Source organism: Lissotriton vulgaris, chromosome 3_1 (genome assembly GCF_964263255.1).
Source record: "Lissotriton vulgaris chromosome 3_1, aLisVul1.2, whole genome shotgun sequence".
NCBI lineage: Eukaryota > Metazoa > Chordata > Amphibia > Caudata > Salamandridae > Lissotriton > Lissotriton vulgaris.
Genome location: NC_141689.1, coordinates 333549881 through 333563716, shown reverse-complemented (window position 1 = coordinate 333563716; position 13836 = coordinate 333549881). Strand labels below are relative to the sequence as shown.

Here is a 13836-nt window from a genome sequence, read left to right as displayed (position 1 = left end):
CCGGTTCAATCATGGATGGATCAGATGAATCTACTAAACAATAAACCCATCATTGTCGACAGCGCCAAATCCCTTGGTGTCATACTAGACAAAAAACTCGATCTAATTCCCCACATCAATTCCATTTCCAAAATCTGCTCGATACCAACTGCGCCTTCTTTGGGGAATCCGTCGCTTCTTCCCGGAGCGGGACCTTATAATCCTGGTGCAAGCACTGGTCCTCTCCAGACTCGACTACTGCAATTCTCTTCTTACTGGCCTCCCCAAATCCCACTTGTCCCCACTTAAGTCTGTTTTCCACTCAGCAGCTCGTTTCATTTATGGGGCCAAAAGAAGCGATCACATCACACCGATGTTATCTACCCTCCGCTGGCTTCCCTTTGAGGCTAGAGCTATATACAAGACTGCTTGTATCACCCACAAAGCCCTGCACTCCTCTACTCCTCGCTACCTGGCGAATAAACTGAAACTCTCTGGAGGTTCTAGACCTTCACGCAATGCGGAGAATCTACTGCTTGAACCTCCCACTTTCAAGAAGGAAAGAACGATGGCCCAATCCTTTTCAGGCAACGCAGTGAGAATCTGGAACTCATTCCCGCCTCAGCTCCGGACCACCGCCTCCTCCCAGGCCTTTAAAAGGGACCTCAAAGCTCTCCTCCTCCAGAGACACCTCCAAAAGTAATTCACGTCCTCTCTTTTATCTGAAGGAAGACCTCCCACTACTGAAAATTTCTACTTCTCATGTCCATGGAAGTGCCTTCCCAGTGTGTTCTTGTGGTTAGAGTGTTTGCCTTTTATTGCAGTATTATCCATGTACTTGTGTTTGGTACCCTCTTGCAACTTGCACTCACCACTTTGCCCCTGTAACACACGGTTTGCTTCCTCTCACATGTTTTATACCTTTGATACTTGCACAAGTGCCACCTTTGCCTACGTAACGTTTGTTCTTGTGCATGAGTGTCTAGCATATATTGCAGTATTATACCGCAAATTATACTCTTATTTTCTCTTGTAGCCTGCACACGTGTCACTTTTTCCTCCTGTGCACTTTTTACTACCTCATGTATTTTTGGCAGCTCACATTTTTACTACCTCATGTATTTTGTTTGCTCACAAGTGTCACTATTACCTTGTCTACCTCATGTATTTTTGGTTGCTCACAATTTTTACTACCTCACGTATTTTTGTTTGCTCACAATTATCACTTTACCGTATGTAACGTAACGTATGCTTTTGCAATCTGTTGTTCGTGTAATGTTCTCAGTTTGTATCATTTCTGTTCCTTTTGTGAAGCGCTCTGACGCCTTCGGGTAAAGTCCGCGCTATATAAAATTGCATAAATAAATAAATAAATAAATAAATAAAAATGTGATCTATTCTGATTGCAGTGGAATACCTTACCATTCCTTTGTAGCCTCGAAGTCCTTACATTGTGCCTGACAGATTAGACTGAAATTTAAGATGTAAACTACTTCTCTACTGAAATTCTTCAATGCGCGTCTTCTATGCACTTGATAACCGGTCTTTCTGATTATAATGATGCTTCTTTTTATTGTCTTTTAACTGTTTTTTTGTTGCTATGTATGGGTTGATGTATGTTGATAGTGTTATGAGTTTTTAATACGAATAAAACAATACATTGGAAATGTAGAACCGGTGTTTAAGTGATCTCATGAGTATACGTTGAATAATGTAAATGACTAATGCGTTTTAAAAAACAATATTTATAAAAAGCGCACAGTAGTTTTAAAATAAAACGAGCTGACGCTGCTTTCTGTTGTGCCTGATAACTCCCCCCTCAGGGGTGGCCCAGCTGCGCGCTGGATCAGACACTAGCCGAACTCTGCCTATTGAAGCGCTATGTACACAATCCGGACCCTCTCTGCCCAGCAGGGCCCTAATCCTCTCAACCCAGGGCGCAGAGCTCCTCCCCTCGCACCTCCCATCCTGACACTCGCTCTCTGCAAACTGCCCGCGCACCAGATCGAGCCGGAATTCTTCCTGCCTTTCAAAACGATCCGAGCCGAGGACTGCTTAGAAACCACAGCCTGCTCCGATCCGACGGGGGGTCGCGTACTCCCGGCGCCCAGGGAATGCAGCTTGGGGTACGAGACGAGCAGGGTGCACAGGCGACGAGAGCCCGACGCTTGCTCCGCTGCCCCAGGTCGAAACTGTCGCTGAGCGCCTCGAAGCGCGGAGACCCGCTCCAGGAGGCGCTGAAACTGTGTCACTCGGGACAGGGCGCCTTGAAGCCGGCAGCGCTTACGGACTGCAGCCATGAGGAATCAGCAGGGCCTCCCTGACCGAGGGCACGACTCCCTTTGCGGCGAGTCGGCAATCACCTCGGGGTATCCCGCTAGGGAGGACAGGAGCTGCCCCATCACGGACACGGGGTGTCCAAGCCGCGCCCCCGGCAGCAGCATCATACGTTGGTGGGAAAGTGACGTCTGCAGCAGAGGTGAGGCCGGGGTTTTTTATTTTCGTATCTCATTTTAGCACTGACTATGCACCGGGCCTGATGAGGGTGACGGCGCTGGCACTGCGCATTTCCACGTTTACCATGACCATTCGATCAATGGAGACAAGCGAAGTAAAGTGCATCAGGGCCCGCTTCTGGCTTCCATGGTTGGGCATCGACCAAGGCCAAGGCCCCCGCCGTGCCCCCCGCCGCCATGTACAACACCTGCACCTGGTCTTGGATTTTTAGCCACCACAGCAGTGATAAACTGCAGACACCCAGTTATGCCGGGCAAAGCCGAACTACACATCCCAACATGCAACAGGGCGAATGTGTCTTTACAAACTTGCCACCAAATAGACAGCCAGCCATCTCTACCACATAGACATTTTACTAATTAGGCGATCTTCTCATTTTGATGTAGCGCAGACGTAACTTCGAGGAGCTACAAAGTGAATTACTGGGAACATTTGATTAGCTGCAGAGACACTTGAGGATATGATGCTATACCGAGAACGGTGTGGTGGATGGGTAGATAGACACTGGTAGTTTGATTGTATGACCGGGGAGGTCTGTTAACCGGGCCCGCTGCGTCTGCGCCGTGGGATCCTTCGTGTGGGCTGGGGGGGCTGCAGTTTTGCTGGAATTCTGGGTCTCAGTGAAAGGTGCAAGCACGGGCGCTAAGGGGGCTCGCCAGCGCCTCTCGTGGGAGGCTCAGACCTCTCGCATTGTGCATATGGTGAGCTGTAGATGAATTTGACAGGTGCGCATCCAAACGCCTGTTTACATAGAGAAACGCTCTTTTTAGATCTGTTGTGGTTTTCCGACTTTCTTGTGCGGCGGTATCGTCGGTTATTTGTTCCTCCCAGTTGTGACAGCTGTGGTGGAGAGGCACGGGGTCACTGTCTCCCTGTGCCTCGGAACACTACCACGTGTGTTTTTGTTTACCTCTAACCTTTAACATGGTAACTGCGCTATGATGACACTCTACTGCAATGGTTTTAATTAACTGTCCTAATTTCATAAAAACTTACAACCTGAAAGTGTTCTTGCTGCACTAAAGAGCCATCCACGCAGTTCAAGGCTTGGGCCCTTCCCGTGATTGCAACGGGGCCGACGGCTGCCAGCTTAGCCTCGCCGCCGGCCGCCGACCCTGCACCGGGCCTGAAGGCAGCTGGGGCGGGTGCACAGCGAGCACATCTGCTCTGTGCGCCTCTGTTGGGAAAGAGGCTGAACGTGTTATCTATGGGTGGATGTGCCTAGAAACGGAGCCGTGTTTCCCCCGCAGTCCCCTGGAGAACCGGATACTGTCCCAAGTCAGGCAAGAGCTCCTGCTTCCTGCCCTGTACCCTCGCTGGGTGGCATTGCATGGCACCCCGTGCGTTACAGTGGCATCACCGCCGTGCCAACACCACGGGACAGCTCGCCAACGCGGCGATGTCTTTCTAATAAGCGAATAACGTGAAATTAAATCTCCCTCTTAAGGATCCTTATATCACATGGCCCGGGGAAGCGGAGAGTGGGCGCCGATGGAGGGGGTTAAGAATGCTGAGTCCCCACGTCCTCCCGGGGATCGGATTGACCTACATTCTTTCATTTCCAATGTTTATATGCTCTCGTCATCGCAACACGTGATCGCTTGGAGATGTTAGATACGGCTTGTGCATAGCGTTCACGGTTTATGGATGTGAAGCCGTAACAACAGTGGCAGGGGTGCCAGCCCCCCACCCACTGAGCTACTGGTTGTTTAGTAACGTCCATGGGGGCAGTGCTCATCCTAGTGTAGGGTGTCGGAGCGCTTTATTTCGCAAACATATTATGTAGAGGCACGGAGTCATACAAATGTGTAAATCCATGCATAGGAAATGTAACTTAAGAGAATGAGGACTGCAACGTGTAGGAATCACATGTCATCAATAGTGGTAGGCATTACAAGTTGAGAGTGCTTAAACATTGGGGCAGATTACATTTTTAGTATGTGCAGTAACGCAAGTTGCTACACTGCATGAACAGTAGAGAGACCAACAGCACCATATCTACCACCAACAGCAACCCTCTCCTCTAGTGTGCTATAGGCTGACGTTCTCTCCCTCAGTGCATAGGTGTTTGATTAATGTCATGCTTAGGTTGCATACTAATAGGGTGCCCTTCCAGCACAATGTTTTGACAAAGTTTACCACTTTGTATATGTAATGGGCAGTGCAGCACACATGCAAAGTTCGGAAAAGAGAGATATTTTCTCCAACTTTATGCCAGTCTCCAGAAGGCATACTTTTTTTTTAATGCAAATTAGCTTAAAAATCCATGGGTGTTGGAATTGTAACACGATCACTGGCTACTTGTCCCATATGCTCTTCTATTGCCCCATTCGTACAATATTTTGGAAGGAAATTTTAAAATCCATTTTTTTTAAATCTCTATTTTAATTTTGTATAACACTACAAATAAAACAAATCGGCAAGTAGTGGTGTATTTGCTAGAAAATGAAGTACAGATACATCGAGCATGGCTTTACAGTTTACATTACCAGGTAAACTGGGCCCACCATGCCCCACATGGAAAAAAAAAACAGATTCATACTTCTAAACCTTTTTCTCTCTCCCTCCCGTCAGCTTGTCTGGAGTGGGGTCCCCCACCAATGTGCTTTCCCCTGCTGTTGCCAACACCTTCGCTGTCCGGTGAAGTGCCATCCAACTCTGGATCTAGGAGTCTCTCCATTCCGACAGATCACCTTGTCTTCTGTCTGCGAAGTTTCACATGAGTTTCCTCACCTATAGTCGAATCCAATATATTCTTATGCCAGTGCCCTATCTTGGGCACCCGTTGTTCCATCCAGGTGATGACGACCTTGCATCTAGCAAACAGCAATTGTAAAAATTGATTTAGCATTTTCCTACCTTTTGGTCGTTTGACGTTGCCTAAGAGGCAACACTGGGGAGAAAGGACTATATGCTGGTGCGCGGTTCTGATTGTCAGCGACCACCTGTCACTAGAAGTCTTGAACCAGGCTGCAGTGCCAGGCTAAGTGCAGGAAGTTAGCGGCACTGATTCTGCAGCGGGGGCCGCTGTCTGCGCGTGTCGAGGTCAGTTTTTGAAATCACTTTTCCAAATTCAACCAATAGAAGAATTTACATATCTTATTTCGTGACCACTTGCGTACCTCATGAAAGGGTTAGACTCCTTTTTAGATCTTTTGATTTCTCTGGCTTGTACGCTGATCCTTATAAACTGGAAAAATACTAATTCTTGGGGTTGACACTTGGAAATTTGGATTTCCTTTAATAGGGATGCAGACAACGTCTCTTTATAGGGGTCTTGGTGGAGTGTCTGGTCTAAATCAATATACAAACATTTGACAACATCATGGCTAGCATCTAGCAAAAAAAAAGCCACCTTGAAACTTATTAGGCTGTAGCATTGTAGCATGTTCTAAGGAATGGCGTCTTACAAGAACTATCCCTAAAAATAAACACTTTGTTGGGGGTGGAACCCCCCTGTAAGTTCTGTTTAAGTGACCGTGATACTCAACTGCTCAATGTAAATATTACTTAGGCTGAATGCTCCTTGCTCCAAATGTTTTCTTATCTAATTTTTTTTACATTTCTGAGTGTAAAATGTTTATCTCACATGTCCTTGTCACTCTTTGATACACTCATTATGGTAGGTTTATTTTATATCCTACTGTCATTTTCTTCTGTCATTTTATAAAGTTGTTTGAACAACAAAAAATCAGGGTGCATGAGATGCCTCCTTGAAACAAAGTAGCGCATAGTTCTACTTTGTATTCGTTTTGGGGTACTTCACAATGCAATTCAATATTTCCAATGGAAAATAAACCCCAAAACCACATTGTATTCCAGATTTGTGTCACTTGTGTGATGCAAACCAGGTGCAAAGTTTTACCAAATCCACCCCATAAACTAAGGATTTGAAGCATAACGCAAGGTTTGGGAGAGCAATACTAATACAACTGTATTAATACAGAAGGAACTATTCTTGTAATTCTTAGAATAATGAAAGATTGAGGGGAAAAAAACAATGCTGAGTTTCTAAAGCTATGCTTGCAATTTGCGTGTATCGTTTTGATGCCAGTTAATAGCTACATGTGCTCTATTTGAAGGTTTTTAGCATATGAACTCCCAAGTAACAAAAGCATCTCAAAAACAAAAGCAATGTCACAGCCCTGTTCAGAAAGCCACAGGAGCAAGCTGGAGCTACTGAGTCCTTTTAACTCCTAATGTCCAGAGACCCGGCCTCCTATGGATCCTGAGCAACTGGGCAAAGTACCCTTTCAGCACTTGACTGTCAGTGGTAGCGCAGGTCGAGCAGTCCAAGGCTTCTCAGTGGGGGAGGTAGACACAGGGGGTGAACACAGGCTCACAACTCAAAATATGTTCAATAGCAGAATTAAAAGACTGTTCAGTCAAATGCTCGCTTTTGTAAAAAAAAAAATGGGTATTCATATACCAACACAAAGTAAAATAATGCATTCACAAAAAAAATACACAGTCCCCTGAGGTTAGGGCTCCAGTGTTTCATAAGGAGGCTCCCGATTCCCACTCTCCTCTCACTAGCGGTAATTCCTCATTCGTTATAGGTAACATTCAGGTCAAGCCCTACTAGAACTGTAAGTCACAGGAGTCTCACTCACATTAAAGTCTCAAATGTTCTAGCGTGAAAGCGCTATATAACGGGCAAGTTCTCCAGGGGCATTTTAGCAAATTAATCAGTCTGACCCTGACCAGCAGAACCTGCACAACCGGAGTCTGAGTGTCTTATTTCCCCACTCACCTCACCGTAGGCACTGAAGCGTCTGTCTCCGATGTGTACTGCACACATGGCCCTGCAGGCGAAGCAGCCCGGTGTTCTTGAGTATCTCACATGCAGTCCTGTGAGGAGAGCAGCTGGGGTTCTTTAGGGGCTCCTCAGATGCCGGTGAGTTTCCTTGGATCCTTACACAGGTGAGGGGGAAAGTGGGGGGGGGATTCATTTGACTCACCTGGTTCAGATAATCAGTGGGGGTGTGAAGCCGCACGCGTTACCCCTGTTTCCTATTCTTCTTGAGGATGCTCTCAACCCGACCATGCTCCTTGTCTTTTTCTCGGTGGCCCCACCTGGCAAATAGGTCCACCGTCCTCACTCCACACACAGGTTACAGCGCAGCAGCCCTAAACTTCACTCTGCACACAAGCTTCAGCCTGATGCACACAGCAGTAAGCTTCACAGCGGCCCTAACTGCATATATGGTCATCGACTTCCCTTTGGTCAAGGGCTATGACTCAATCAGTGCAGAAGCAGTCTCCGAACTTTTTGCTTCAGAGATCTAATTGCCACGATCTGTCATTGGACCTCCCTCCAGCGCCCTCCTCTTCCTCACAGGGCACACTAATCTTGATAAGCAGGCAGGCACTGGTGCTCCAGGGGCAGGTGGTCGTCTCACCCAACCGGGAGACTGATGGGCCTTATCCTCCAATCCTGGTCACAGACAGAAGTCTTGCAGAGCTTCTCCTCCTTCCACAGCCCAACTATTCGCTTGACAATTTTGGGGGCCTTGATCTTCCCTTATTACAGTTCATTTTCAGACACCAAATGCGATTTAAGTCTGAGACTTTTACATTTAGGTGGGGGGTCTGCTTTCCTTTCAAGTGCCCTCTCCTTTGCATTGCCCTTCCTCCAGAAAGCAGTCTGTCACAGCATGAATGACTCCAAAGCAAATAGCCCTACAACATAGTCCTTGAGAGTGACTAGAGGTTCACTTCTGGATGTCACCCCCAGTGATGAGTGTATCAAAAGTTTACCCAAGGCACTCGGCCCTACTGATTATGATTCTCTTATCAGGCCCATTTCCTTCCTGAGATGTGACCAGGTTCCTTTCTAGTGTCCTTTCTCTACGTCAAAGAGCACCATTTGAAGTATACCGAAAGGCCTGCTCTCCCTTCCACCAGTGTGTCCCATCCAGCTAACATGAAACCAGCAATCTAAAAATATGTCTTGGAGGATTCCTCTACTTCCATATGTTCCTCCAGTCAGCCCTGGGTCTCTCAAAATGGAACCCAGAGCCTTCCATGTACTGTACCTTTCAAAGACACACATACACCCAGCTCATGCATATAATATACATGCACAGCACTACATCTTCCATTTATTGTACCATTCACAGGCACACGTACACCTAGTACATGTATTTAATCTACATGCACTTCACACTAATCCAATGTAGGCCATGGGTGAGTTAAGCCCACAACATAAGAACTTTATATGAGTGAGCCTGTAGGCCTTACTCCAGTGACACAAGAAACAAGCACTGGCGTTGCCAATAGGTCTCGCATTAGGAAAGTTTGAGCTATTGGTATTGTAAATGACACTTTTTTATTTATATGTTGGTTCTGAAAATAGCGAAATTAATAGCTTTGTCATTTATTGACAATGCCAATAACGATATATAAATATAAAATGTCATTTACAAAACCAATAGCTCCAACTTTCCAAATGCGAAATCTATTGGCAACGCCAGTGCTTCTTTTTTTCGCTTTCTCTTCCTCCAACCCACGCTACGCGCTGCATGCATTCTATACAAAATTTATTTTTTGCTACTTTATGCCAGTATTGCAAAAGCCAGCGGGCAGGCTTTATTGTGATCACCCCCATTTGCCCGTGCAATGCAAAAACAGCATTCGGGAATGGCCTTGCGTGGAGGCGTTGGCTTACATTAAGCCAGTCCTATTGGCTTTGCCAATGACTGTTGTTTACTGTGGCATTTTTCATCACAGGAAAGCACCCTTTAACAGATAGTCAGATGTAAACACGGAACCCCGTGTTTAACTCAAGGGAGTCACTTTTGCACGTGATTGGGCACGCTCTGAATAAGCGGCCCATTTCATACACGATCCCTTAGCTCGCGCTGCTCTAAGAGGCATTGCCTAATGTCATTGTGGTGACCGTAATTGAAGATTGCTTCGTGTGCTCGGGTGGAAAGTCTGACGCACACGATGGTAACGCAGAGAGTTACATGCTGTAACGACGAAAACTTCACGATATGTGGTTGTACGTGGGTGCAACACAGCTCTGCGACTCGAGCAATATATTAAAGCTTCCTCACGTTGCCAGAACGTAAGAATAGTCGCACTCAGGATTTGAAATGAAGAGCTTTTAAGTATTTATTGACTGAGGCGTTTCGACAGCACGGTCTTTGTCAAAAGTCATATATATATATATATATATATATATATATATAATGTAAACTTCACCCAAACCGTACAGAGCAATTGTGCATAAAACAGAACATACAATGCTACTATGCATTGGCTGTGGTGGCATAACTGAGATATTTTAACTTACTGCTGAATTATTTGTCATTTTAAAAGAGGTAAGTTAAATTACTGCCAGGGAATGGAAACATATGGTAGGTAAGGGATATATATATATATATCTTGCCTTCTCATCACCATAGAACTCAAGTTAGCAGCAGTACATTGATCTTCCAAAGCAGTACCAAACATCAACATGTTAACAACTGAGATCGTGTATTCATATGGTACACGATGAACGAAACAAAAATGACAGTGCGAGTGTGAGGAGGCCGGCAGTCAGGGGAAGAACGTATATACATGCATAATACAGTTGCTAGTAACATAACAAAGGCACAGACAGTAATCAAAGATAAAGAGTGGCTAATAGCATTATCCCTCGTGACAATGGGCATTTATTTTTCAAAGCACAGAAGAGGGAGGCCTTTCTGTGGCATCAAGAAACCTGCTGCATCCTTCAGAAACATGCATTATGGTGTATGATTTTTTTTTTGTTTTTTTGTTGCTCTTTTTCTAAATTTATGTGTAGACCTGGGAAAAAATCTGTTACGACAGCGTAATCTTGCATACGATCATGAATTTCGTGTTATGATTGTTTACCTAAAGTACATCATTACGTCACATGGTGGTGAAATGTTAGCACGCGGATGAACTCCATTGGTCTGTGTGCGAAATGGCTGTTGTTCGCAGCACTTGTGGTTTTGTGCTACTTATTAAGTGCGGAATGCAGCCTTACATCCAAAATGGACAAGAGGCGAATTTCGCCCTAACACGTAGCAGTCAATGCCACATAATTTCGTGCCCTTTTGTTAGAACTGCATGTAAATATACAAAATCCAATGACTCGACTTTCACACAACCCGGCGGCCCGTGTGCTTTGAACCTGCAAGAGCCAATCAGGACGAGGGCTTTCTAATAACCCACTGATGCCAATTCGACCCTTTTTAGAACAAGCTCAAAACCAGCAGCGCCATGAAGCTAATTTATCTGCACTCATCACTACACTAGGGGTCCAGACACACGAGGAAGAAAGAAGAGCAGAGGAAAATGGAAGGGAGAGAAAACTAGTGAAAGCAGACTGAGCAAGAATGATAGAAGCAAAAGAGGAGCAGTGGCAAAAAACAAGTAAAGGGTATGGCAATTAGATTAAAATACTTTGCAGAAAATGGACAGCTAGAAAATGTAAGACAATGCGAGGTATGCAAAAAGTAAAACTGCATGAAAGAAATGCTGAGATATGGAGGGAGTCAGAGAATGTAAAACAAAAGGGGTATGATTAACCAGGTTCAACAGATTGAAAAGAGAGACAAATCTGCCAAAAACAACAAGGGAGAGAACAACACGAGTGGTGGGGGAAATGCACGGAGACAAAGTGAAACAACACGTACCTGATAATTACTAAGCGGCCGGAGAACTGAAAGTACGGCCGGCCTGCGGCCGGCCATGAATAATTAGGGGAGGAGAAGCCGCACAGCACACGCTGGGCGAAGCCCTTTGATGTGCTGTGCGGCCGTGAATGCGCGTGCTTGTTTGGTCACGTGATCCACGTGAACTTAAAGAAAACCGCAGGAACAAAGCCCTTGGTTTGACGAGGATTTTCAAGACATGAATTCTCGCTCCGCTCAATGCGCTTGCGCGCATTGATAAGTCGCGAGACCTAAAAAGGTCTGTTCACTTCTATTGACCACTACAGAGTGTGCTGCCACCACTGCACTTGTGCTGCTTAAACTCCTGACAAAGGCAGTAGCCTTTCACCACAATGAGAGTAGTGATTTGGGTGCCCCTCCCATCCAAACAGACCGCAGTCTGTGAGACTGGCCTAGTAATGACGTACATGCATGATTCATGTTCACCCATGACAACAAAAAATCAGCACCAGGGATCCAGACATCAATGCAGTTGGGGACACTCAGGGCAGGGGTATATGCACAGCACCATGCAAGGGTTGTTTCCATCCCAACAAGCAGTAACCCACTGAGCTCTCTACATAAAATTCAACCATGTAGAGTTTTTCCTTGATAAAGTGATTCTTCACCAGGGCCGCAATTCCTTCCTACAGTCTCATCATTTCACTGTTCCAAGGATCTTATGTTACTAGTAAGGTGTTTATTGCAGGTCTCAGATGAGGATCAAGCTCCGCTTACTTTAGATGTAAAAAGGGATTTGATGACCTACTTGACTTGAACTGTGTCATTTAGAAAATCACATGCTTCATTTTCAACATTTGGCTGGCCGGTCAGGGTCTAAAGCTATTAGGTGTTACCTTAAGGAGATGGTTACAATTAGCCATCCTTTCAACTTCTGAAGCTCAAGGGGAAGCACTACCCAGATTAGTGCAGGTGAAGTCGACGAGTATGGCAGCTCCTTGGGCTGCACTTAAATTACAAAAAATTACAATGCTACAACTTGGGAATCTCCCTACTCCTTTATTAATCATGGCATGTAGGTTGGTGGTGGAGAAATAGGTATTTGTCTCTTTGGAATTTGTGTTACGCTCAGTAGAAAATCATTGATGTCATTAATCATGATTGGTTTTTTTTGAGTGGATTGCATTTTGATGCATCTCTTGCTTAGAAATATTTAATTAGAAGCCAATTACATGCTTGGGTATTAGCTCACAAGATAATGACTATGACGGGGAAGACAGACTGGGTGGTTGGCAAGAACATGGTTCACGGTATCTGCCTCATGACAGCCTTACTGTCCCCAAGCTCACAGAGCAGACCTTACTTGATTTACAGTTCAGTCTCTCCTCTCGACTGCACCCAATACGTATGCTCCTGGGCCATGGTGCAGAGCATGAAGCTGTACTTTATACATCAGACGTTACGGTCTTCGTCAGTGCACAACCGACACACACGTGCAAATCCTGAACAAGATGAAAGTGGAACTGGCAGGTTCCTTACCAGTACTCTTCAATACTCTGAGTCCGTCACAGTCTACGTGTCCCATCCAGAAGGGGTATCGACTTCAGATATTGAAGATTATCAATAAGTAACCAGCCATTCTTTCTTCCAGTGACCTAACAGACAAGTCCTTCAACTGATTGGATTGTCTTACACATGGGTCTAATGGACAACTAAAACATGTGAGCATGACAGTGTTCTGTGAAAACAATAGGAAGCCACAGACATTCACATGTGGCCATAACCTTCAGGGCACTCACTAAAGCCCTGTGGTTGTTAGCACGGTATATTTTGGTAATCAGCTTTAAGTTTCTACACTCCACCCAAGCAAAGAGCCTGTTTCACCACCTATTTTAACCCACTGCCTTTTTTTAAAAACTTAAGTGGAGGTAGGATATGCCCAAATACTGATATTTCATTATTGATACTGATACTTCAATATTCATACTTATGATATGCAAATTCAGCAACATGTTGGTCATTTTTAAAATGTACCTTTTTTATTCTTGGTCCTATAATGGCAGTCCCTGGTATGAGCGTGTTTGTATATGTACTATAGACTAACTTACTTAGCCTTTTTTAAAAATTTTTTACATCCGTCAATATGTTTAAAAGGTATTTGCTCTGCAAAAGATTGAGATCACGCTGAAGAAAAGAGTAGGATCCTCCAAACATTTAGGGAGGTAGGAAGGCCATGCTGCAAGATGTCCTTTTGAGCCACACAGCAGAAAGAAAACAATAGGCTGCCTTCGGTGGTCATTGGCTACTTCTACAGTTTGAATCTGGCTCATATTTCAGAACATATTGGGTCACGAGATGTACCTTTGGGCTTGCAGAGATTAGTTACCTTTCTTAAGGAGCGAATACTAGAAATATCACTTCAAACCCACTTGGATCGAGCCATTATATAACTATTACAAAAAATACAGGTCCTTTTTAGGTCGAGGCCCATCGCACTGCGAAGCAGTGGGCTGAGTCCGAAGATTTTATGTTTTGGAGTTATGGGGGCTTGAACCTGCCCCTCTTCTCCATTGGCTGGCTTCCTAAACGGAGGCCAGCCATTGGAGGAGAGGGACGTCACTTGGTTGAAGCCCCGTCTTTTTCAGATTCGGGGGCTTGTTTTTTGCGATCTTTCGCCTTGTGACGTCATCTGTCACTCAGAACG

The 13836-nt window shown here is 45.3% G+C and overlaps 1 protein-coding gene across 1 annotated transcript in view; it reads left to right on the top strand.

Annotated features, from left to right (window-relative positions):
• The first annotated feature begins 1956 nt into the window (after positions 1-1956).
• RANBP3L (RAN binding protein 3 like) overlaps positions 1957-13836 on the top strand; it is a 245094-nt gene continuing 233214 nt past the window's right edge. The window contains exon 1 of the mRNA XM_086960541.1: positions 1957-2458. Within this exon, the coding sequence (XP_086816667.1) occupies positions 2278-2458 (181 nt within the window). The 5' untranslated portion in view covers positions 1957-2277. The remainder of the gene's footprint in view (positions 2459-13836) is intronic.